At 39.8% G+C, this 25731-nt stretch overlaps 1 protein-coding gene across 3 annotated transcripts; it reads right to left on the reverse strand.

Annotated features, from left to right (window-relative positions):
• Positions 1 to 787: 787 nt before the first annotated feature.
• ccdc57 (coiled-coil domain containing 57) lies at positions 788 to 25339 on the reverse strand. Of its 3 annotated transcripts, XM_084567597.1 has the most exons (20): positions 25210 to 25339; positions 24119 to 24282; positions 21995 to 22117; positions 21142 to 21285; positions 19888 to 19996; positions 18833 to 18934; positions 18415 to 18572; positions 18268 to 18342; positions 15447 to 15614; positions 14315 to 14473; positions 13898 to 14060; positions 13156 to 13248; positions 9695 to 9968; positions 9079 to 9246; positions 8765 to 8865; positions 8051 to 8285; positions 7282 to 7382; positions 6048 to 6182; positions 5719 to 5881; positions 788 to 4187 (listed from the first exon to the last, which is right to left on the reverse strand). In XM_084567597.1, the coding sequence occupies exons 2-20, from the start codon at positions 24262 to 24264 to the stop codon at positions 3973 to 3975; spliced, it is 2832 nt and encodes a 943-aa protein (XP_084423723.1). In that variant the 5' UTR covers positions 24265 to 24282; positions 25210 to 25339; the 3' UTR covers positions 788 to 3972. The 3 variants fall into 3 exon arrangements, with proteins under 3 accessions (XP_084423723.1, XP_084423725.1, XP_084423724.1); XM_084567599.1 differs by lacking the exon at positions 9079 to 9246; XM_084567598.1 differs by lacking the exon at positions 25210 to 25339 and having other exon boundaries at positions 24119 to 24295.
• Between the last annotated feature and the right edge of the window lie 392 nt (positions 25340 to 25731).

Below are 25731 nucleotides of genomic sequence, written 5' to 3' on the forward strand. Positions count from 1 at the left end.
ATAATATTTCTATTCTGTTCCTAGAATGGCATCCTAATCGACGAGAAAGGGTCATGAGAATACACTGTCTGGGAAAACAATTATCTGTTCTATCGCTTCCATTTAGTCGAGATGTTTTAAATGGTAGACTGGTTTACAGAGACTCATTGTTAGCATGGCTAAAAACAAGACCTGATGCCTTTAGTTTGACTTGACAGCGTGGATCCCTACTCTGTTTTGTAATATTTAGAAAGATTTTATTTTATTTCATGAATATTTAGTTATTTATTAAATACGGAAACGCAAATATGTCCTTATTTTATTAAAAATTAAATATGAATATTTTCTCAATTTAACTGAGAACTATTGCTATTTTAGGCCCACAACATATTAAAGAACTTTTATTAAAAAAAATAACAATAATAATAAAAACTCGTCCGCCTATTGATCTTATATATAAATAGAAGCTTGAGAATCCCTTTCTTGTTCAAGTTTAACATTACGTAACTTCTCTTGAAAAACGAAGGTACATCCCGGCGTTGGGACACGAGGGCTCAAACCAGGAAGCACTCTGGATGACAATTGAATTGACCATTCACGGAGCGGGGGTGTGAGGGCTCCTCCAATCGCAACAGGTGGGCGGGTACTGTTTTGAGATAGGGTGATTAACAGGCGGGGCCGAGCGGTGACGCAGCCCGGAAAAGCTCGTGTGACTTCTAGGGGTTATGAGAGTTCAGCATTTCAGATGGCATGATGTTGTGAGGAAACAGTTTGAAAAAAGAGTTTTTCTCCTGTTGACCTACTGTAACAGCACGGTGATAACAAGTGTCTGAAAGCACACAGTGCACCTGAGATCAACAGTGGAACAGACAGACAGGTTCTACTGGCTGGAATTAAGTACCTACTGACTTCACGATCATACATTTCAAAGCAAAATAGCAGTAGATTGTGTATTGCAGATTTTATGAGTGTCGCACAGTGAAGGAGAATATGAATTCTTTGAATTAATTTAAAAACGCATCTGACTATATATAGGATTTATGTATTGATTATACCTTCAGCAAGTATATTCTCTGATGGTGATAGTAAAAAAAGAAGGTATTTTTACGTCTTCTTTAGTTGAAAGATGCGAGAAGAGAAGGAGGAGGAAATGAGTGGAGAGAGAAGTTTATGATTACTTTCAACGAAGCTCCCCAGTCAGATGCAAATCAGGGACGTTTCCATTTATGGTCGGTGCATTAAACATGAACTGCCAGGGTGTCCTATCTTTGCTCAAGATTGTATTCATAACTGTACCCTGGCGAGTCTCTGTCAAATTTACACACTGTAGTTGAATTGTAACAAGAAAACCAGATGTTTCTTACAGCAGTTTTTACTTGACATAACCTGGACTGCTGCTGTAGTTGTAGCTAAGCTTTATGTCTGGGCCTGTCAACACAAGTGTACCAGGGAGCCTCATTATCATGTAGCACACTGGGAATAAGTTTGTCTCATGATGATTAGATTAACAATCAGCAGTGGTGCAGATTAATTAGAATTCTTATAATAATTGTAAGCATGATGCTATGCTGCTATTGGAATTTAGTTGAGCTGCAGGGTGCTTTACACGGTGGCTCAGATTTCCATATTGTTGCTAAAATAATGAATATGAGCTTACACTGCAAGGAAGACCGTGTACACCATTATCATTGTCACTGAATATGAATTTAGTTCCACCAATGAAGCACACTGAGTTTTTTCTCCTGTCTGAAAACCTCACCTTGATAGAACAAGTCAAGTATTGCTCAACCACATTATAGATTTGCACACTATCCTTTATAACATAGTGGCACTATGTAAGCTGTCAACCAGTTCCCCCGCACTTAAACATTTACCATAAATTACTTAGGTAATAACTGTTTAAATAAAACAAATCTACATGACGTTTCAGAGACATAAAACAATGATCAATGATCATTCACTTGTCACGATGTGACTGGTTGCATTGACAGAATGTTCCTATCATAGCTAGCATATCATGTTGGAGATTACGTGAGTGAGGATGACTATGGTGCAGCTGAACGGCCTTCAAGATTGTAAAACTGGACTATGTTAAGATATTAACATTAAATGCTGGTGAAACTAATTATGCTACAAGTATAGGTTCATAAAGTTTTATTTGTTTAAACCAGTTTCACTTGCTGTCACTTGCATTTTATTTATACATACATTACATATTTAAAATGTTAATGTAATATACGGTAAATATATCAATGAAGACCAAGTTGGGTAAGTGATGAATGAGTGAACTACACAGAATAAAATGTAATAGTGTTCACTCATTTGTACATCACCCCACTTGCGTTATGTGAGATAAATGTCATGGTCATCAGTGGCACAGAGGCATATTTCTTAGTCCACTGGATAAAAATGGCTCCACTGTTTATTTAGCTGTGTTTAATCATTGTATTGAAGCTCTGCTGATGACGACTTAATTCATAATCAGCATACTCAAAGTTGACTGAACTAACTCAGAGTTCAGGGTTGCAATGAGAGTTTGTTAAACTTGATTTCTGAAACAGTCTTAGACAAACAAAGTCGCAGACATGCCATGTTGACCTCCTGTACATATCATCTATAAGTACCACGTACGAATCAGGGTTTTGCCTCTTTTGCTATTCTCAGTGTAAGTCTGTCATTTAATTAAAGTTGACAGTGGCATAAGGTCAGTGTTTCAGTGGTGTACCATGTTTCCAGAACCAAAGAGAGGTAAGCTCATGATGTCAGTTAGCTGCCCTTACATTCAACCCGTCCCTAATGCCACACGTCTTTAAAAGATGGATGAGGCCAGCCCTGACATCAGTGTACCTGAGAGGAAAAAGAGATCTTTTGCAGAGGACGAGCTTATTTGCCTCCATTTCTGGATTCAGTGGCACACTTGTCACATGCAACTGTGTTGGGAAGAAAAGGTGAAAGTGGTACAGTGGCAATTATGTCTCCTGCAGAGGTGGAATAACAGTATTTATCTGGATTCTGAGACACAAGACAGTCAGAGTACCTCCATCTGTACAACTGCAATGCACTGCTGTAAGGTGCTCCTATCAGATCCCAGCAAGATGAGAGTTTGTGATACCCAGCCTCATGGTTGGGGTGCAGTATGGCTGAAGAGATCAGTCCATGGGGTTTGGGTAACCCTCTGTGTTAAAGGCAGTGTTTCAGAGGCAGAGAGCTCCAGATATCCTACTTTTATTATCAGGGGCCAGTCTGTCCCTAAAGAACCCAATTACTGAGGTCCCTGATGGAAGCACAGAGACTATTGAGACTTGAGTCAAACACAACAGCGCAGAGTAAAGTAACTTAGCCTGATCTCCTCAAAACTTAGAAAATGTCCCAACTCAACAAGACTGATGACCATTAACACACACACACACAAGCAGTGGGCAATAGCTATGTCAGTTACAAATAAAAACTACGCAAACAGTTATCTTCATCTTTATATCAAATGCATTCAAAAGCTACAAAATAAAGTGGGGAAAAGTTAATTTAAATGCCATTCTTCTCTCCAAACCTCCCTTCTTACCAGGCACTTGGTAGAGTCAAGGTAAAGATGTTTAACACTGCTTTGGGCCTCTTTTAGATGGAAGGCCAGCTATCTTCCAGACCGGTAGCATGGTATCTCAAGAAAATCAAAAATACGTCAATTACAAATGAATGGCATTAATCAAAGCAGCATAGACTGAGATATCTGGGCCTTCAGTTAGTATGGGTCAAACCAAAAAAACAACAACAAAAAAAAAAACAATGTAGTTTTAACCTTTTCATTTAAGCCCACTGAAACGTATTGTCCCTTTGTCAAGTTCCCTCTGTTTAATTTAACTCCAGGGACATTACTGACGTAATCAGGGCTAGTTTAGACATGTAAAAGCCACTGCGGAGTCTTAGAAGAATTTAAAAACTGCTTTCACAGAGGTATGGGAGTGATCTGACAGATTGTCCTATGTCCTATGTCCTATGTCAGTCTTTAATGTTGTAGTTTCTGATCTTGTTCATTCTGCCACGGACTGCAGGTCTGCTGGTCTTGGTAGAGCTTGATGGTGTTGTAGAGGGGTTACTCCTCTGCTGGACCTGAGTAGATGGCTGGTTGTGAGCAAAAGCGCTACCACACACCATCATCTGGACTTCAGAACCACCAGACGTAGCCATCTCCTTCCTGCTGAGGTCACCTTCACCTTTGGGTGCAGACAAGAGAAGTGTAATTTCAGTGCCTGCCACAGATGACACAACTTTAACCAAGTCTATTCACAAATTTTGGGCTGTCTGACGGGATTAGTGTTACAAGGTGCGTGATCATCAGTGGCATAAAATGTTTTTGGATCTTAATTTAAATAAATATTATCTTTATTTGAATATTGCTAGTGCTATTCTCAAAGATTCACATATGGGGCCTTCACTGTTTTTTATTCATAAAGGCATTGAATTGGACAAAACCCATGAAGCATGGGAGTCACTGGGAGTCACTGGGAGTCACCAAACTAAATAATAGTGCTGTTTATCTTCAAGTACACACTTCAAGGATCCAAAGCAACATATACACATTTAAAGCAATTTAGGGTTCAGCATTTTGTTCAGATCAGACTTCAACTTGTTGAACCCTTTCAAACCTGTTAACAACAAGAGGTCATTCAGTTGTTTCCTCACATTGGTGATAACAGTTAAAGTAAAGCAGAGTAGATGTAATCTTAAATTGAAATTCACATGGAGTCAAAGATAAAACTAAATTTGAAATCTATAGATACCCTTTTCTAAACTGCTTACTTTTGTACATTACCCTCTTGCTCACATTTAAATTAATCAATGGTCACGCAGCTGTTTCTACCTTTAATAAACTCTTTGACCTACTCAGTGCCGTTATCATCAGTCATCACGTGTATTCAAACCTTGTGCCAGGTTTTTCTGGTTTCACAATTATTAAATGGTATGATGCTGATCACACCGCCTCAGCCTGGCATGGCTGCTGCTCTGGTTGAGAAACTGTACCCTGGAGAGCTGACAGAGCCGCGCATTGAGTAAGAACAAGTCTGTCTATCTGTCCTTGACTCCTACCCAACAGAGAAGCTGCATATTTTGATAAAGAGACATTCTATGGATGTACTGTCCCTAACCAATGAGATAACGTCTATTAGACAACAGTAAGGTCATGTAAAGAAAGGCTGGGTAAAGAATCTGGGACTGTCTAAATCCACATAGACTGTATGTTTTATGTACATGAGGTCACTTAGCTGCAGGGCGTTAAATGTGCATGGATATGCAAAGTTTCTAACCTATAAGCTATCATGTAACCTAAGATTTCTGTATGCAGAGTATGACCCATTAATAATACTGGTCATTTATGCAGTCTGATATGTGCTAGGTGATAACAGCTGACATACACATTTGAACTTTTCCTTTATATGAACAACAGGCTAGCGTCGTAACATATTGACTGAGCAAAGCTGAACTAGTTTGGAACAGATTAGAGGCAGTTGGTCTTCTAGGCAGACTGGTATTTCATTACTGTGTCAGTATTGCAGTGGAGTAACAGAAGGCACATTGGTGAGTGTTTTGCGCCACGTCTCATCAAACAGCTGGCACATAGCATTTAGCATCCTGTACACTGAGATTGAAAGTCGAACTTTTAACTTAAGTTGTGGGTGGGTCCACCGAAGCATCATCTGTGTAGAGGGAAAAGTGTGCTTGTGTCAGTTGTATCGATGTAGTTACCTTCTGAGAAAATAGATTGACTGAGTCCATTGTCCAGAATCCCCCACAGCTCGTTCAAGGACCGCAGCGATTCCTCTGATGACAGCCGAGGCCTGGACAGACCTGAGAGTGGTTGTGCCTGTGTCTGGCTGAGAGGAGGAGTGTTCTCTTTGTAATTGGAGCTCTGAAGAAGAAGAAAGCCATTATTTCATATTAAAATATTTCACTCATTGTAAGTCTTGAAATTGAGACACCACAACACTGCACTTGCTTCACTTCCTATCCTATACATTTTTATTAATTTACTGCACAGTAATCAATTACTGCAGCGTTTGATGTTCTGCTGTTACCTCAGAACTGCTTATGGTTTTGTGTCCCTGGTGAGTGTTGACATGTCCTTTTGCGGAAGGGCCTTGGTTGCTGGTTCCTGTGACGAGCTGCTCAGCAACAGTGCAAGGCCTCTGCTTCAGAGCGTACTGCAACTCCTGACGGCGCAAATACAATAGTGGAGCCACTGTGCTCTCTGGTGGTATCACAGAGAAATACATAATATTCATCCTCTGTGACCTTTCGGGTAGTTCGCCCCAGAGGTAAGACATATAATCACTTCAGCAAGAGTGCAGACCCCTTCACTTTTGGGACGGTTGTAGATGATAAAATGTTTAATAATTTTGTTTTAATAATCAAAACTAGTCACTCATTCATTCGTTCAGACCTTTTCCTGAGGGCACTCAGTTTTTCTCTAAGTTGTATATTAATCTTGATCAACCTGTGGCAAACTGAACTGATTTGATTTAGAAAGACACACACGTTTTAAATTAGGTTATGGAATTTACAAAGAAGTATAAGAAACTATTCTTTCTGTAGACCTCCGTAATAACATTTGCAACAAGGCATATATCAGGGCACGGGTATAAAACCACTTCTAGACATTTGTGTGTTCCAAGGATCGGCATCAGTTATTGTGAAAATGGAATTAGTTTGCAACCATCAGGACTCTTCCAAGCAAGGCCTTAGTCAGGGCAACCAGGCCCTTAAAGGCCTAGCTCCATCATATCTTCAAGACCTCATTGTACCATATCATCCCAATAGATCACTTTGATCTGAAAGTGCAGGCCTACTTGTGGTTCCAAGAATTTCAAAAAATAGAATGGGAGGTAGAGCCTTCAGCTATCAGGCTCCTCTCCTGTGGAACCAGCTCCCAGTTTGGGTCCGGGAGGCAGACACCCTCTCTATTTTCAAGGTCAGGCTTTTTCATCAAGCTTATAATTAGGGCTGGACTGAACCATGGGTTTCTTTCCGTTAAAAGGGAGTTTTTCCTTGCCACCATCGCCTTCAGGCTTGCTCTGGGGGTTTCAGGCTGGTTTTTGTAAAGCGTCTTGAGACAATTTGTATTGTTATTGACGCTATATAAATAAAATTGAATTGAATTGAAGTGAATTGTTATAGTGAATGATTATATACTGGATGACTTCAAGCACCAGACATGTATTATAGAAGATATTTGAATGAACAGGAGAAAGGACAGTTTATTAGTGAGAGACAGATCTGAGGAGACTTGCGCTACAGAGTTGGCGCAAATACCTGTGTGGTGAGCTGGTACTGCAGCTGTTCCAGAACAGAGAGCCGGTCATGCTGGTCTCCTTGTTTCTCTGAGGAGGGGTCCCTCTCTGGCTCCACTGGTTCTGTTGAATACACAGACTATGGGTGCTTTCAATTATGCTCCCTGCTGTCTTCCCCTGTCCTCAGGCTGGTGACCCAGAGAGTTTTCAAGGACTACCTCCAGCAACTCCAGAGATGCTAAAGTTTTGTATTTATCAAGCGCCAGTTGACTCAGTTTTTACGTAATGTTTCCACACATTAGAATACATTTATGCTGTGTAACATGAGGTCTTTGCTGTTTCCTCAATATGATGATGGAGGGAGTGTCTTTTACTCGCATCTCTTGCATCCCCACTTGGAGGAGCCAAGATGCAAGAAAGAAACTTGAGAGCAGCAGGGATCTAAACTAGCTAATTAAAGGGAGAGACTGCAAATAGCCTATTGGCAAAGCTGTGATAAAAGCAGACAGATGGCCACAAATGTTTACCAGCAAGACTCTGGCACAATGTCATGAGAAACTGATGACAGTTAGCCTATATAGCAATGGATTTTACTGCATTGCATGAAACTTTTGAAGCCAGTGTCATATCTTGTGGTTTCCCTGATTTGTTGTGTAGGAAAAGAATGGTCAGTTCCTTAAATAAAAGCCTGGCTTGACTGGTAACTCTGCTTCCCTTTACTTACACATAGTATTAATAACTCTGTCACGTCATGTGATGTGTGTAATGGTGCGTGTCATCTGTCACTGTACCTTGTGCTCCAGCAGTGCTGATTTGGGCACGGAGGAAGTTGCACATCTCTATCAGCTGCTGCTTATCTCTACTCAAACGGGCAATCCAGGACACTGCCTTCTTCAGCCTTGTATGCAGGAGAGGAGGGTTACTTTTAGCACGATGGACATTTTCATGCACAGCTCCTGACATCAGACTTGAGGCCCCCTGCTGCAAAAACAGGTTTTCCTCTAGGAGTTGACGCACCAGTGCACTCTGGAAGGAAGATGAGTTTGGACATTTGTCTGTGAAGGTTCTCAAGCTTTCGGGTGCTTGTACAGCCAAACAAAAGTGTGGTGAAATGTCTTTTTTTTAAAAAAAAGTCCAGTTGCCTTTGTTTCAGCTGCGTCAGATATCAGTAGCTTTAAAGTCCCCATGAAACAGCTGGGAAAGTGCTATTTGTTTGTGCATATTTACAAGTTTCCTGTAAAAACTGAGGCAGAACTGTTCCCTACACCTAAATCCTAGTTTGCCTTGACTGGTCAGCTCTCATGGCCTGACCAGGCACCATACCACACCCATAAATGTTTGGTCCAAGAGCTGAAGCCAGCTGTGCTACTGGTAAAGGAAATAAAGCAAAGGGAGGGGCAGGAAGTTGTGAAAGTGTTTCATCCGCACTAAACTAGGTGGGAACTGAATGTACTAGTGAATTAAACTGACAGGCCAGCCTCAGCTATACTGATTTCATTCAGTACCTGTTCCATGATATTTGTGGCAGGAACAGGTTCCGTTTGAGTTCCTCTGTCCTCCATTGTCAAAGCAGAAGTGTTGGCATGTTCCCCCTGACACAGGCCATCTGAGAAAGAAAAATGAAAACAAAGTTTACATGCATATACTGTAAATATAATATATGGAATATAATGTATATTTCAGGGGTGTATTGGAAGTCAAAGATGGGAATGTTTTTTCCCTAAAGTTCCGCAGGCCCTTCATGCCACATTATAATTGGCAATATTTAAATAACACTTAATTTAACACAAGACAAACACAAATGGTGAATTCAAAATACCTTGCTTAAGACCTTGGTTCTCTAAGTGTGAGTTGTCTGTGTATGCCTGGTCCTGTGCAGTTTTGTGTGGGGCTGGAGCCAGTCTGGGCAGTCCTGTGCCAGATCCCAGCTGCCCATTAAGGTTCCAGCTCACCATAGACGCCTCCTGCTCCAAGGGCTGAGTGTAGCCTGGGGCAGATTTTATCAAGATGTTTTAGACTAACCTGCACTGTTATAAGTCATACTGTTATAAGATTTAACTATATTCAACTATTTAATGTAGTTAGACAGCGTAAAGATTTAACCCACGTACACACAGGCTTATAAGTACAAAGGTAACTATTAATGACACCTGCAGACCAATGTTTCCATGGTTACAATCAGTGTTGCGAGTCATTTGCATCAACTAACAAATGAAAAAACAAGGCTTATGAGGTTTTCTGACAAAGTAATGTGTGCAAGCTATGACAAAGCAACCCAATGGAAATGTTTGGTGGCGTCTTTGTTTGTCTAAGAAAACTATCCTAAACCTAACGCACAAATTATCAGAACCAATGGGCCCACATTTGCTTATTACTATTTTCTTCCAGTAGTCATTCAGCAAAATGTTTTGCTGCGTTTGGAGTGCTGACCACACCTGCTGGGTTGACTTTGTCATTGGATCGGGCAGGTGGTCCAGAATCCATCTGAGTATGAGCTGAAGGTGCAATTGAGGTGGTGGCAGACAATCCTGGATGCTGAACTGACGGAGAAGAAGAGGCCTGTGTCTCAGTCTGGGGATGGAGCTGGACATGGCTGAGACTCTCCATTTCCTTTCTCATCTGGGAAACAACAGCACGCAGGGTGTGGTTCTGTTCCTGCAGACGATGGATCTCTTCTGATGCCAGAGAATCGATCTTCGGTGCGAGACCCTGTGGGTTGACAAAGACACACTCATCCAGAAAAAAGCAATGTACTTCATGTTTTTATCTCATATAATTGATTTAATTTGACAACAATTATTGCATTTATTGGGGGATTTGTTACTTTGTTGGCGCTAAGTTGTCAAATTGTACAGAAAACATACAAATCTGGCAGCTCTGCACAGACACTGTGTGGAGCTGATTTTGTAGGAGATTGCCAAAATGTTGGCAACAACATTTCAGAAGTGCCTTAACACTGGTATGGCCAATAGACACGCTAAGGACCTACCATTCATTCTAGATTATGACTATGCTGTGAGTGCTTCTTATCTGAACACATGCAATAAGATACCAAAGCAGTGCTCAGCTGTTAATGAAAGTAAAGATAGATAAGATATATCTGTATCTTATCTATCTTTATAGATAATATATATCTTCCTTGATAAAACCCACAAGAGTTAAGTACAGACATCAGGCTTGCTAGTGGCTTTCTCATGTATGACTTGAAGTTCTTCAATAAGCTTTGGATTTTTTGGACATTCTCTGGTACCTGGCTGTCACATATCACTTCATTCAGGCATCCACACATTTGAATAGATAAAATACCAAGTTCAGCTTTCCATAATTGTAACCTTCAGCACTAGGCTTCAACGCTGGAAACATTTCTGGGTGTCATTTGTCACTGTGACATTTTGACATGAATGTGAGCATACAGCTGGTTGGTTCACTGACATATTGCTGTGTTGAATGATCTACTTCCACTCTATGCTAACTGTAGGGTATAGTAAAAGAAACTGAGTCAGGACCATCCTAGGATGTTTAACAATTTTTTTTTAAAGTTATTAAAAAATATAATTATAGTTCAAATGATGATACATAGATGAAAAAAAAATAATTAAAATGAAAATTTCAGTGTGTTCTCATTGTCCTGTATTTTGTCATTTCTGTGCATAACCAGATGTTAAACTGTATATTATATTATGTCACTTCTATATTATCTATCTATTTATCTGTCTATCTATCTATCTATCTATCTATCTATCTATCTATCTATCTATCTATCTATCTATCTATCTATCTAAATGGTATTCAGTATTGTATATTTTTGACATGGCAGACACATGTTGGGACATCTGCCCATTAGGTTAGAATATGCAACCTAATGTACTGTGAATAAATAAAAAATATACAATTATATGATATTTTGAGTATGTACAGATGCATTCCAAGTATTTAGCTTATGAGATCACAGGACCATGGTATGTTTTCCCTGTGGATTTCAGGGGAGCTCACAGAGTATGGTATGTTGGGGAGGCACTGAGCCAAACTAAAAGGCCAGCATACTTTTCAGAACACTATCAAAAGGCCAAAGGCCAAAAACAGGACAACTCTTGAGTGCGTGTGCGTGTGCATGTGCGGACAGGGTGGGGGCTAGCCTGCAGTATATTTGTTAAACCTAAGAGGGATCATTTACATCTTCTGTTAATACCCTGAGTAAATTCATTTTGAGATATTCAGCTGGATTTGTGTCATAGCTGGTATGGCTGCTTCACGGACAGTCTGCACTGGCTCAAAGAACATTTTGGTTTCTGTAGGTGTCATTTGATGAAAAGGAAATCTTCTCTGTAGGACTGCTCCGTAGCCTGACCAGCACACTGTTGGCTTCCACTCCATTTAAATTGTGGACAAAACAAGATAGGCCACTCATAGCAGCTTGAAGTGCTGAACCCAGTCATCTCACCTGTGCCTTTATGATTATCGTACTAATATTGGTCAGCGTCAGGAGCTTTATTTTACAGTCTCCTGCAGAAGAAGGTTTTTTTTTTATTATTATTTTTTTTTTCAGGTTTTGGGGTTAGGGGATTTAGACAATCTGTAGATTGTAAAAGACTAACAATTGCATCAGAACTAAATAATTCTAACTTTTTGTATCTTCTTGAATGTTTAAACTGAGCATCAATGGTGCGTCTTATGCACTATAATTAATTTATAATTGTACTTTTGATCAGGCCTGCTTTTTTTTGAGGATAACAATCATTTCATGTATTCATTATGCCTTGCATACCATCTCTAAAACAGATTTAAAATGCTACATATTTATTTGCTCACCATATTTTTGTAATGGTATTCACCTTTTTCCTTTTTTATCTTTGTCTCAATTTTATTGTAATGCTTAGTATTTGCTATGTGTGATCCAATTGAACTTGTTTGTGCTCTCCCGTGCTTGCAATTCAGTCATTTAAATATCTCCCTTCCTGCACAGTAATTAATATTATTAGAGACTCATTTATAAATCACGCAGCCATTAAGTCCTATAAAAAGCTTCAATCCTGAAGTTATTTTTATACTTAAACACGCTCCATCCAAGACACTAACCTCTAGTACATTTGTTGGTAAGCATACAACTTCTTTTAACTAACTTTTAACAGTATCCCTTCTATTATAAAAGTAAATCAGCAATGAAGTAGTCTGAACTTGAATCTCAGTGCTAGTGTTTAAGACCTTTCTGAATTTATAACCGATAGTATAGAAGTAAGCAGATTAGTTAACGGCAGATGTGCCATGTTTGATTGACTTTTCAAAGCAGTGATTAATCCTACGGGATATAAAAGATGCTCAGTGTTATTTATGGACAAACAGTGTCTGGTTTCAGTTTCTGACTGTGCCCTTTTCCAGATATTCAATATGGACCACTGCTGGCTTTAGTTATGCAGGCGTGTCTGTTACATAAATGCTCATTGTGGCTTTATTCAGACATAACAGGACCATTAGAAACAAACCTCAATAACTGTGTGAGATTTGTCAGCTGGTCTACAGATGTAGATGGTGTCACTGCTTTTCTGCTGTCTAACATAATATTTAGAGCTTTATGCTGCTGAGCTGCTCTACTTTACAGCTTCACTAACAGCTTGTTTTCTCTTCAAATGCAGATAAGCGACAACCAGATGTGGTTACACAAACAGGAAATTCAGACAGAGGAAACACACTGAAAATCATACGGCACTAAAGTCACTCTGCTTATCTGCGTGTGTGTATGTGTGGAGTTGTGAAAACAAGGAATCCGTACCCCGTGTGTTGTGTAATCACACAGTTATACTTTTGTTATAATGTTTTTTGTATTGTTTTAGTTAGAAGGTTAGCAGCACCTCCTAATTGTTCTATTAATCTGCATAGTATAAGGTGGGTGGACTCTCACCTGTACTGCCTGATTTCTCTCAGTTCTAACAGATTGTAGTAAGACAGTCACGTCCCGCAGTTCTTGTTCTTTCTCCTTCAGCTCTGCTTTAGCCTGACAGGGATGAAAAACTGTGTTGGTGCCATTATTGACTGCATCATCAGCCTGGGCTTTCAAACCAGGATATAACAAAGGTGCTTCTGCTATTTCTGTCTCGGCACACTGACAAAGATCAATGCACTGCTCAAACAAGTGGCATAATGCCCTATACATGAGTACAGGCTGCTGTTTGCCTACCATCACACAGATTTAATCAAACGTTTACTTGGACACATTATGCACCTAGAGCCACTAAGTGTAGCATACACATATATAGAGGATTGTGTGTAACTACAGTACCGTAAATGAGGATGTGCAGTGAACTATGTTAAAAAATACAAATCATGGAATATATTTTGTCTTGACATAGCTAGACAAGCATTTGATCCTCATTTACACAGTGCCAACACACAAAGAGTCTTCAAACAGAAATAACTTGTTGTACGCCTTTTGCACAATTGCCCATCAGTCTCTGACATCAACATTGGATTTGCAAGTTGTAGAGATCTAACTAACCTGCTTTTTTTCTGTATCTACAAAACTGAAGCACTCAAAACCTTTCAAAGGAAATTTCCAATCACATTTGCAGTGCATGCAGCCATATGCATACTGTATGTCATATAGTGTGTGGTGGCAGAGGTTGTGTCATGTGTGAGAGGCTCACCTGGTCTCTGGCCTGGGTCAGGTCTTGTATCAGCTGCTCACTGGCCAGGTAGTGTTCAGCCTTTATGTCCTCACAGCGCCTCTGCCATTCCAGCTTCATTTGGACTCCTCTTTGTTCTAAAGCCCTCTCTCTCTCCAAACCAGCACTCAACTGCTGCTTATACCTAACAACAAATACATACAGACAAATAGTAAGTCATAAAGGACAACTCGGAACAGGTCATAAAGGTCATATTTGTAATTTTGCTTATCCGCTTATCACGTTAAATCTCTTTTCTATAACTTCCATATTCTCTTTAGGTTAAATGATTCTCTTCTTGGTACGTAATCATATATATATATTTTTATCTCGTCTCTTCCTTCCCACCTCTTTCATCTGCATTTCTCCCTACATCTTCCCATTTCCCTGGCTTCTCACCTTTCAATCTGTTCCCTGCTCCTCTCCAGCTCAGTCTTGAGTTTAGTTTCTCTCTCCTGAAGGGTGATGATTTCAGTATCTTTTACAACCATCTCACTGGAGACCTGTTTGATGTATTTGTCCCAGTCAGTCCGGATTGCTTCTACATCCATGTGCAGCCTTTGGAAACACAGACAGGCACACACACAGTTTATATATAACACAGCTTCTCTGGAAAAAAGGCTATATCATCAATGGTAGTCCCTGCTGCTGTGTCCACACACAGTATGCACACTGCTTATAAAGTCTTATGTCTGAAACACACAGATTTAATCAGGTTTGTCAATGTGTGGTGCATGTGTGTGAGAGACAGAAAGGGGGGAGATAGAGAGAGAGAGAGAAAGACAGCAACTGAGTTATTTTTTCCCCATCTTTGTTTCATCAGTGTTTCACACCAAACAATTCACATTACGATGCATTCAAATGGGGTTGTGTCTACCATGATCACAAGAGGAGTCTTACAAACTCCCCCCTCTTGTGGTATAGATGTATAGAGTTATTCTTTGCAATTTTATAATGTGTCTGAGGAAAACACTCAGATCCTTATCCCTTTGTATTTCCAACATCAAGTTACCCACTTGTTAGCTTGATAAATTGGTAGTCTGGTGGCTTCTTAAAGTTGAGCCATATTGGAATATCAACATTTTCCTCAAGCACATCATAAAATTATGAAGAAAACTGTGCTACTAAATTACAGCACAACAGCAAACATGTCACACTCGTGAACTCGGACGTTCCACTTATGAGGCTATGAATACCTCAATAGGGTGTCTTGACAACCCCATTTAAAGGCGCTTTACAACTTAGAGCTCTTGCGATCGCTTCATTGCCACATATTTTGTGAACATGACTTCCCATGTGGTAACCACAAGTTTAATTTGAAGGCAGCAATAACTTCAAGCTCACAAATTCACTTAGAATGCAGCAATAGGCTCTATACATAATAAATATATTTTGTATAGACCATTGAAATTGAGGTCTATGAACCATAATAATGTAATTCGTGCGGTGTGGACACACACAAACAAAATAGGGTACTTAGGTATAGGACTATGAAAAGGTTCCTGTGGTCCAAAAGTGCCGCCTGTGTCACCTCTGGATTGTCTCGTCTTTCTGCTCCATCGTCTTCTGCTGGTCTTCCATATTTCGCTGAAGATTAACAATGTGTTCCTCAGCCTTCTGCAGCTGCTCTTTGTGGGCCTGATGCTGAGTCTCCAGTTGAGCTTCGCGTTTTTTCAGAGCTCGGACCACATCCCCAAATCTTGACCAAACAGCCATATGGTTAGATATGAGAAGACAGATTCCAAATAAAAAAATATTATAAACAATATTAGCTATTTAATGTTTATTTACATTTTATGCTGGTAAGATTGACTGAGGATACATCTCTAGAACAGAAAAGAGAAGATACTACTAAACAACTAGTTGATTGTAATGAATACCAAGACAAAACTGTTGTCATGGCAAGCCTTTATGATATGTGACACAAGGTGTGAAAACTAGAAAACCAGGACAAGGAAGAAAAAATAAAAACTTTATATAAATAAGTGGTTTCTTATTACTGTTCACTTAACCACGTCAATTACATTTCCAAATGTCGTTTTAGTAAATCCGACAGAAAAGCAGCCCAGATACTTGAAGATAAACATAAAATGATGTACATACGTTATACATGGCCAATCTGAAAACATAATGCCCCTGAATAAAAACGGCATACTCTGGGACTGAATTTGAGGCCAATGTAGAAATGTGGTTTTGAAGCTCAGTGTGTGTTTAGCACCAACTGCAATTCCTTGAATGAGCCACTTGAGGCTGGCTCAAAAGGAGAGTCAAATCCCATACATCTCCATGTTAAAGATTTCCCGCCAAAAAAATTGTTGCGCCACCCCCTTCAACAGCAGTAAGTTCAAGTTCACAGGCAAAGCAGTCGCTTTCAGAAGAAGACAGTAGACAGAACCTAAACAGGTTAGGCACCACACCAACCTAATGAGTCTGTGTGCATGGAAGTGGAAATGTGTCTTCACTGCCTGGTACTAGAATAGGCACTAGCTGGAGTGAAAGCCGATAAGACGTTCTGCTGCTGCTGCTGCTGCAAGTTTAGATGCTAAACTGTTTACTACCTGGGGGAGGGGAGCCTTTTCCACTCAGCCATCCCCACAAAAGGCTACAGTGACTGGAAGCATGTCACGGAAACCAACAAAGGCTTTCACAAACATGTCACGTCAAAGGAACACCTGGCCTGTAAGACTATGTGGAGAGAAAGAGGAAGCTGCACGAAATAGGTAGAGCTATATCCACTTAAATACGGATCAAATAAAAAGAAAGCATTATAATGTTTCCTCTCTGGTTGAGATCATGTGGATACTGGTGGGCAGCAGTTGCCACTGAGGGGTAAATTTAAGGCATTTGAGAAGAAGTGGACTGTTCATGTCTCTGCTGGATTTTAACATCGAGAAGGATCCCCAACTGGTAACAGAGACAACGGTGAGGGAGACTGAAGAATCCTGGTATACTTAAAGCTGACAGCACCAGAGACACCACTGGTGCACGTAGGACCCACTGGCATAACAGAGAGACCGCTTCCAACTCTTGTTCTGAATTTACCATTACAGACCTGACAACATTAGATATGGGCAGTGAAATACTGTACGTGCACTGCCTAAACCACAAGCTGCATGTAGTATTTGTGTCTAATGAACAAGCATTCACCAACCGACAACATTTTTTTTTGCCAGCCCAACATAGCCTTAAGCTACTAGGGTGGAAAGAGACGTGCGTAGAGATGCCAGACCATAGCTTCTTGTTCATAGTAGACAGCTCAACCGCTGTGTCGCTGTCTGTTACTGTGTGTTACAGATGGGCGGAGCTGTCAGTTCAGAACCACGGATAGCTCTTCAAACTGTATCGTATACCGGCAAGTATTTCATTTTTCTAAGTCTAATTTAACATAACAGGAAATCTTGAAACTGCAAAAACTCATTCTCAGTTTTTAAGAACCTTTTTACTGACATCATTCAGACAACGACAGACTCTCGCAAGGATCAGCAGATGGCTTCTGAACAAGACTTAACAAGGAAGCTAAGAGACAAATCGAAATGCCTTGTTATGTGCAAATTCAGCACATCCAGTGACATGTTGCAGCTCTTTAACGCCTTAAAAAAGTGAACTTTTATTCATTCACTCATTCATCCTCCGTAACCGGTGGGGGTACACCCTGGACAGGTCTCCAGTCTATCGCAGGGCTAACACAGAGAGACAGACAACCATTCACACTTCCTCTCACACTCACACCTACGGCCAATTTAGAATCACCAGTGAACCTAACAAGCATGTCTTTGGACAGAGGGAGGAAGCTGGAGTACCTGGAGAGAACCCACGCAGACAATTACCTGTGTTGTGTTACCTGTCTCTTTTGTGTAATATTCTGCAAATACAAAAATATTTTAATATTGTGTGTTGTCAGTCTGTTGACACCACGTTTTTGGTGGTTAGTTTTGAATAAAACATTTTGGTCACTGTAAAACGAGCATGTCCTTGCATTTATTTATACTTGGGCAGTTTCTCCTTTAGTTTTTATTCATATTACTGCAAGAAAAGTCACGAGAATCTGATCTGACATCACCTGCCCACCTCAGCTCCACTCACAGTTCACCTCTTTGACCATTTGTGGATTAGACAGGAGTTAGTCAGATGGCAACATCTGGTGCCATTCACACTGAGCTTCAAAACTCTTCAGACATCCCATTGTTGACACTATGTAAATGCCCCGGACACCGCAGTTGCTGGTATGGAAGCATAAAAAGAAATGTATATGTTGAAAAATTTGTAAATTTTTCTTTCCTTCTCTCTCTTTTACTTGATTATTCATTTAGTACCAGTGGCAGCAGCTGACTCTTGATTGATTAATGACTCACTTCTTAATGTGCTCATCTTTCTTCTCCTTTAGTTGGGTCTCTTTCTGCTTCAGCTTGTCCCCAAGCTCCTTTATCCTAGGGCAGAAAATATTCTCATGTTAAACTCATTCACAAACACATACACACTCACTCATTACAAGAGCGTACCTATTGTCCTTGATAACAATGATGTTTTTGATCTCCTGGTCTTTGTGTTGCAGTTGAGTCTGTATCTGCTGACAGAATTCCCTGGATTCATTGAGAGCCTCTGTGGCCTGAAGATGAGCTTGGCAGTGAACTTCAGACTCTTTAGAAAGCAGCTTCACCTGGACACAAGCACAAGCAGTGGTAAATTAAAACAGCATTAGGTGTGAAGGAAGAGCCATTGTGACATTAGATGCAAACCATAAAATGAAACCATGCAGTCTGCTCATCTACTTAGATTATTTAGATTTAGAATACTACTGTACTATATAAATATTGTATGAGTACCCATTACACCACAAACGTGCAAAAGATGGACAACATGAATAGACTCATTATTTGAGTAACACACACCCTGTTTCCTAAGAGACATTCTACTCACCTTGATATCATGAGACAGAACCAAAGCACGCAACTCATCCATTTTCAAGTTGAACTCATGTTCCCGCTGTCTGAGTTCACTGTCAAAAGCTGAGGTCATCTCCTGTTTTCCCAAAAAAGATTATAGCTGAGTATATTTTTTTATACTTTTTACAACTATTACAATTATTGATATTGTAGTTGCCTTACCAAAACACAACAGTAGCATCATGTAAGCCTCTACGTTGCATTTTGTATTGTGCAGTACTACATTACAATATAAAAAAAACAACTTCAAACAGTTTACAGTGCAACTGAAATCACTTTTATTTGCAAGGCAGTTGTGAATATTTGACCTCATATTTTTCTACATAGGCCAGTTACTTCTACGTTAGTTCTTGTTTTTAGTTGAGGAACCATGAACCAGAACCAAGCAGTTTACTGAATACAGTTGTGAAAATGTAAACTGGCAATTTTTGGCAATTTATTTTCAACAACATGACATTGAAATGAGTTTAGAAAAATGTATAAATACATAGCAGTTAAAAGAAATTATAGGCACTGAGTCATTTTCATTTCACTAATCTAGTACGGGTGTGTACTCCACTGTACTTTTGAATAAAGTGAGGAGAGGATGATGATGAATCTTTCATGTTGTCATCAGAGTGTCAGGTAAACAGAAAGTACACTCCCCAGAGCCAGCACCAGTCTAAATGCACCCTATTTATCACTCAGTGTTAGCATCTCCTCATCTTACCTGATGTTGGGACAAGTCAGCCAACTCAGTGTAATAGCCACTATATAGGTTCAGAAATTGTGTCTTTTGTCTGGGTTCATCCTAAAGGTCTGCTTCTGATCCCTGCTGAATGTCTGGCTGCTCTATTAGTTATTTTAGTCGTGCAGACTGCATGGCTCACCACTGTATTGAGCCAAGTGTGACGGGTTGTAACACAAGACCTAGAGCTCATTGCTTGGTCGATTTGTGTCAATAGCCCACTGTGTTTTACACTGTGTCACATCTGTATATTCTTTATGAACCGTTTACCTTAATGGGAATGAAAATGTGTGTTTGTTCACCTGTCTCTGTTGGGCAAGTTCTCCTTCCAAGTCTTTTATCCTGCACTGCAAATCCAATTTCATCCGGTCATACTCCTCCATGTGGGATTGAATTTCTTCAGCCACAGTTCTAAAACACACAATCTCAATCTAATACATAACTTTTATAATATATAATGCTGAAAAATGAATTGTGTTTGCCGGCCTAAACATCAGTCACACTGGCAATTTATTTGAAACAATACAATGAGTTGAACAATCCTACAGGTCTTGGTAGGATTAAACAATGCTCACAAGAAATCGTTATCGGTGGCTCAACGGCTGTGGCTTTTAAAAGCAATCTCTGTCCATGATTCTACGGTAGTACAGTAAGTGATTTATTTTGGGAAATGGCAATGATTGGGAGCTGGAAATAGAGAAGGAAGAGGTTCTACTAAATAAGAATAGTTCAGAGCAGCTTATATAAAGCACAGAAGAAATGAGGAAAAAATAAGAAGTAGTTCAATTTGGGGTTGAGAACTTTCTAAATTGTGAACTATAAATAAGAACAGCCCCTTTCAATCTTTGTGTACTGAACATTCTATCACTTCTAAAACTCATTAAGGAAAAAATTAACAGTTAGCTTCAAGTTCTCAACAGTCAAATGGTTAATGTTTAGCATTTGACCGTATTGCTTTAGAATGACATTAGCAAAGGCAGCCATTCATTCTCTAACATTTAGTTACTGGTAAGTTTGTACTCATCTCCGACACCACATGCCTTCCAGAAGACACAGTGTCAACAGGTGCTGAAAATGCCTTTGACTGTATCCAGTGGCTGACGTGTTTGTTGTGCTTGCTAGGTTGGATCTGACCCCAAAATGTTTTCTAACACTTTATGCTCTTCTTATTTCCTGCCATCTAGAGGAACACACCAAGTATGTTCTTTGTCACCCTTGCATTTTGTCAAAAACTATGGTCAACTCCAGCTTTAAAGGACATTGTTCAATTTAGGCCTCATTATATGTAGATCATTTAACTTTGTCTCAATTCTCTAAGATGGTTTGTCCTCCAGGTTGTATCTACTTTATTTGGCTCATTCTCATGCTACAAATTAGCTTTAAAAGAAAGCAAATAGACCCTATTTACAAGGAAGCCTCACAGATAAATCAATCAGACATACCCATTTCATTTAAAAGCCTCCGCTTAATGGCCTCAAGCATTAAGGCAATGGTTTTCACTGGCAATGTTAAGTTAAGAATGGGCTGATTGCAGCTGAAATATTATTTTGCCTCACCTCTTTAGCTCGTCCAACTGCTGCCTGTGCTGAAGAGCACTGTGGTGATTTTTATGGAGCTCCTCCTGCCTCTCCCTGGCCTCTCTGGCTCTCTGCTCCTTCAGCTTGGTGATTTGCATGTGGAGCTGGCTCAGCTCTGCTTGCCTGAAAATGAGAGCAGCATTTAAGTAACAGCAGATTGAGAAAGTGTCTCTGTTGGGCCAATACTGTTCTTCTTGCTTTCTTGATTTAATATAATGCATTTAATAATTCCTCAGGCAAAGTCAACATGTGATTAAAATAGTGTCTTTCCTTCATCTTGGAAATCAAAAGGAAAGATATTTCAGTCATCCATTTAGTCATAGCTAACATTTTTTCAAAAAGATTCAAAAATCTTATTATATATAGAATATTCTCTTTGTTTTTGTCACAATCACCACATGTAGCAGAGTGGCTAGCACTAGCTTGTTGCACATGCTGATTGTGAAACCGGAAGTCCAGGATTTGATCTCTTAAATGATGGCATGAAATTCAAAAATGGCTGAACGTAGAGGTAGAGTAGGTCATCCATGGACCTAATTTGCAGGAGACATTTTAACATAGCATAGCACATAGCAAGAAAAGTACAGGTGTAACATCTTTTCTTTTAGAAAGAAATAATGGCAGTCCTTACACCATATCAAAGTGAAAAATATATCTAACAAGCTCAAAAAGCCTATGGACCATTTTTTCTGTATATTTTCTATATCATGCGCAGTTTCACAAAGCATATTCTGTATATTTTTCAATGGAGTACAGTAATAATATATTTTTTTAACCTTTTTTATTTATTGTACATGCTCTTCAATGGAATCTATAGTCAGATAGACTGTACCTGTGTTGTTTCTCTGAGAGATCCCTGGCAGTCATAACATCATATCTTTCCAGCTCTCTGTCTCGTTCATCCAGGATGGCCAGGTTGAACTGGAAATCCTCTTTCAGTTGCTGGTAGTGTTCTCTGACAAAAGAAGCATTCAATACTATTAGTGTGTTCAAAAGAATAACTCATAAAGTTGACATCATTAGCTTTTTTGTCATTGTTGTCCATCTGAAAACTGAAAAATTAAGTCAAATCCAATCCAATAATTGTAACAGTTGTAAAAAGTATAAAAAAATGTACTCAGCTATATTCCTTGAGCTGTCATTTGTGCACCCCTCACAATTTTCAACATTTCTGCATAAAAATGACTCAAAACATCAGCGGATTTTCACAAGTCCCCTATTAGGAGAGAACCCAATCAAACAAATAAAAACTAAAATATTATACTTCTGTGTTTATCTATTCAAGAAATCATTTGTATAAACCTGTGTGTTGTGAAAGTATGTGAACCCTTGTTTTCAGTATGTGCTGTGATCCTCTTATGCAATAACAGCAAAACAACCTTTCCGGTACATGCTGATCAGTCGTCTACAGTGGCTTACGGGAATTTTAGCCCATTCTTAATTCTGAGACGTTGGCGGGTTTCCTCACATGAACTGCTTGCTTTCAGGTCTTTCCACAACATTTCTATTGGATTGAGGTCAGGACTTTGACTTCCAAAAACATTAATTTTGTTATACTTTAACCATTCTTTTGTAGAACAACTTGTGAGCTTGGGGTTGTTGTCTTGCTGCATGACCCAGTTTCTCTTTAGGTTCAACTCAGACAGGTGTCCTGTCATTCTCTTTTAGAATGTGCTGGTATAATCCCCCCACCACCGTCCCCAGACATGAGCCTCTCATTTAAACCAAGTCTCATCTGTCTATGTACATTAAAACCACTGAAAGGAGAAGAATAAAATTAACCATCTTGTGACAATCCAATGTTCTGCTGGGAAACTTTTGGACCTGGCATTCATGTGGATGTTACTTAGACATGTAGCACCCACCTAGACCAGACCAGGCACTCCCAGCCCATAGCAATGACACTCCTTGATGGCAGCAGCCATCCCCAGCAGGATGCAGCCTGACACAGGCACACACACAAAAACGCTTTAGGAACAACTCAAAAAAACATGAAGAACATCACAAGGTGTTGACCTGGCCTCCAAATTCACTAGATCCCAAACTGATCAAGTATCTGTGGGATGATCCACAGAGGCCCCTCCCCTCAACCCATAGGACTCAAAGGCCCCCACTAACAACATTCTGTTGCCAGACACCACAGGACACCCTCAGAAGGCCCATGTCCATTCCCCGAGCACAATAGGCACAATATTAGGCAGGTGGCCTGATCAGCGTATGTGTGTGTGGAAGTACAAGAAAACTATATATGCCAGAGAAGGAGCCACTAAAAATCTAAGTCAGGCTCCTTAAACGTGGAAGGCCATACATTTCTTAAACATACTGTTTGACATGTTTTGTCACACATTTACTTGTGGCATTTTTTTGGGTGATATTGTTCGCGTCAGATATTTTTGCTTTAATTTGTATGCTGCAAGATATCTGAGCAGATGTGGATAGAATTTAGTTTGTTGGATTAAAAAAATGACATTTAAACATTTCAATAGCAATATGTCTTGCCAGATACAATGTCCTGGTTACTCTTGATAACCCACGAACCTCCATTGTTTTGATATCTCTGACACATATTTCAAAACCTGCGCAAATAAATCTGTACGGATAGAGAGATGGGTGAGGAAATATATTCTTTTGCAACTTGACTCAGGCCTAACAGAGTTCAGACTGGTGTCAAGATCGTTTTAGTTTCCTAGAAACTAAATAACGAGTGAGCTCAATCCGATGTATGTATAAATAATATAGTAAATAAATTATACTGATTCCAACATTACAAAAGAAAGAATGTCCAAAGCCTCCCATCCACAGCATGAACTGAATTCATGACAGGTCTGGCCAAAAGGCATGGTCAGAGACATGTTCGATGAAAAACTAGAGCCAAATTGATAAAATGCAGTACATGTGCCAAATGTCAATACCTGCTATCCATTGGCAAGTGTATATACTGAGGAGGCAGTGGTACCTGAGGGAGGAGCACTCCTCCTGGGCCTTTTTTAGGGAACTTCCCAGCTGTTGAATTTTCATTGCCTGGAGCTCCTTCAGTTCCTTTTCTTTACTGGCTAGCTTGGCCTCCAGGTCTTTCAGTCCGCTGTCCCCATCTGAATGCATGGTGGAACGAAAGAACACCTAGGAGCCACAATATTGATCATCATGTAGTATAATGCACATATTCTATTACATTCTATTACATTTACAATTATATATTCTAATAGTTAATTTACTTCCTGTAGAAATATCAACATTATTTCTGTAGTATGTATTTGTATGTATTTTTTTTTTTTGCAATTTTGCAATTTTGCAATACAGAATATGTTTATGTAATCAAAGCCTGGACGGTTGTGGCTCAGGGTGGCTGTGGCTCAGGAGGTAGAGCGGGTTGTCCACGAACCAGAGGGTTAGCGGTTCGATCCCCGGAATGTGCCACATGCTGAAGTGTCCTTGAGCAAGACACTGAACCCCCAGTTGCTCCCAGTGCGTGTGTGAATGTGTGAGCGAATGGGTAGATGAGTCTGTGACTGTAAAGAGCCTTGAGTACCAACAGGTAGAAAAGCGCTATATAAAAGCAAGGCCATTTACCATAAGACAGAAAATATTTTTTTACTATTATTTTTTGTGAAACATGGGGGTGGTAATGTCTGCATCTAAGCCAGGGCAGCTTGTCATCGTTGACCAATGAATTCTGAATTATATCAGTGAATTCTAAAAGAAAATCACAGGGCATCTGCCCATGAGCTGACTCTTACTTACTTAGTCACGCACTTTTGCAACTCATAGATAAGTGCAAATAATTAATAAACAGATGCACGAGACATGTAGAAAACTCTGAAGGGCGCCCCCCCAAAAAATACCTTGCTTAACCATAAACCAAAACTTGAAGCTACAGTGCATTTTTTAAAAAAATGATTATTTTTATGTGGACTTATGTAGCATTATGTGGACTTATGTAGCATTATGTGGACTTAAATGTGCGTTCCCATTGTGCAATGGTGTAAGTACATTTAGGTCCAGTAAAAACAGACGCAGTGAATTAGAACGTTAACGTAGGTAACTTACCACAAGACAGCAACAGAAACTTAGTTTCGCTTGTGCTTATCAGTCTTCATACTTCATAGTCAACAAGACATGAAAACATTCGGCGATAACTTCCTTGCTTTTTCCATTGTCATGGGATCACGGTTTCCATGGAAATCGTACGTCTGTCAAACTGGTCCCCGGCTACAGTGATACTCAATGGTTCTTGGTCCTACTTCACTAGAATGAACTAAGTTGTCTGCTTGTCTACTTGTCTACTTAAACGCTTAAAACCCAAGACGCAGTACTGCAAATCAGTGAAGCAGTGAGAACAAATAGCAAGCGATAAACTTATAATGTCCTTATGTCTAGCCTATAGGCTATGGGACTGTAAACCTTAGCACAGCTGGCATCCAGCAGGACCATGGTCACATCTTAACCATCTGATATTGATTCAGTTTTTGTTCTTCTTCTTTTTTATAATATGGTCAGTTTATACACGTTGGTTGCGAAACACAGCGAAACGAGTCAGTGACAAAAGGGTCATTGAGGATGTCTTATTTA

The sequence above is a fragment of the Chelon labrosus genome (assembly GCF_963514085.1).
Source record: "Chelon labrosus genome assembly, chromosome: 19".
Taxonomy (NCBI): domain Eukaryota; kingdom Metazoa; phylum Chordata; class Actinopteri; order Mugiliformes; family Mugilidae; genus Chelon; species Chelon labrosus.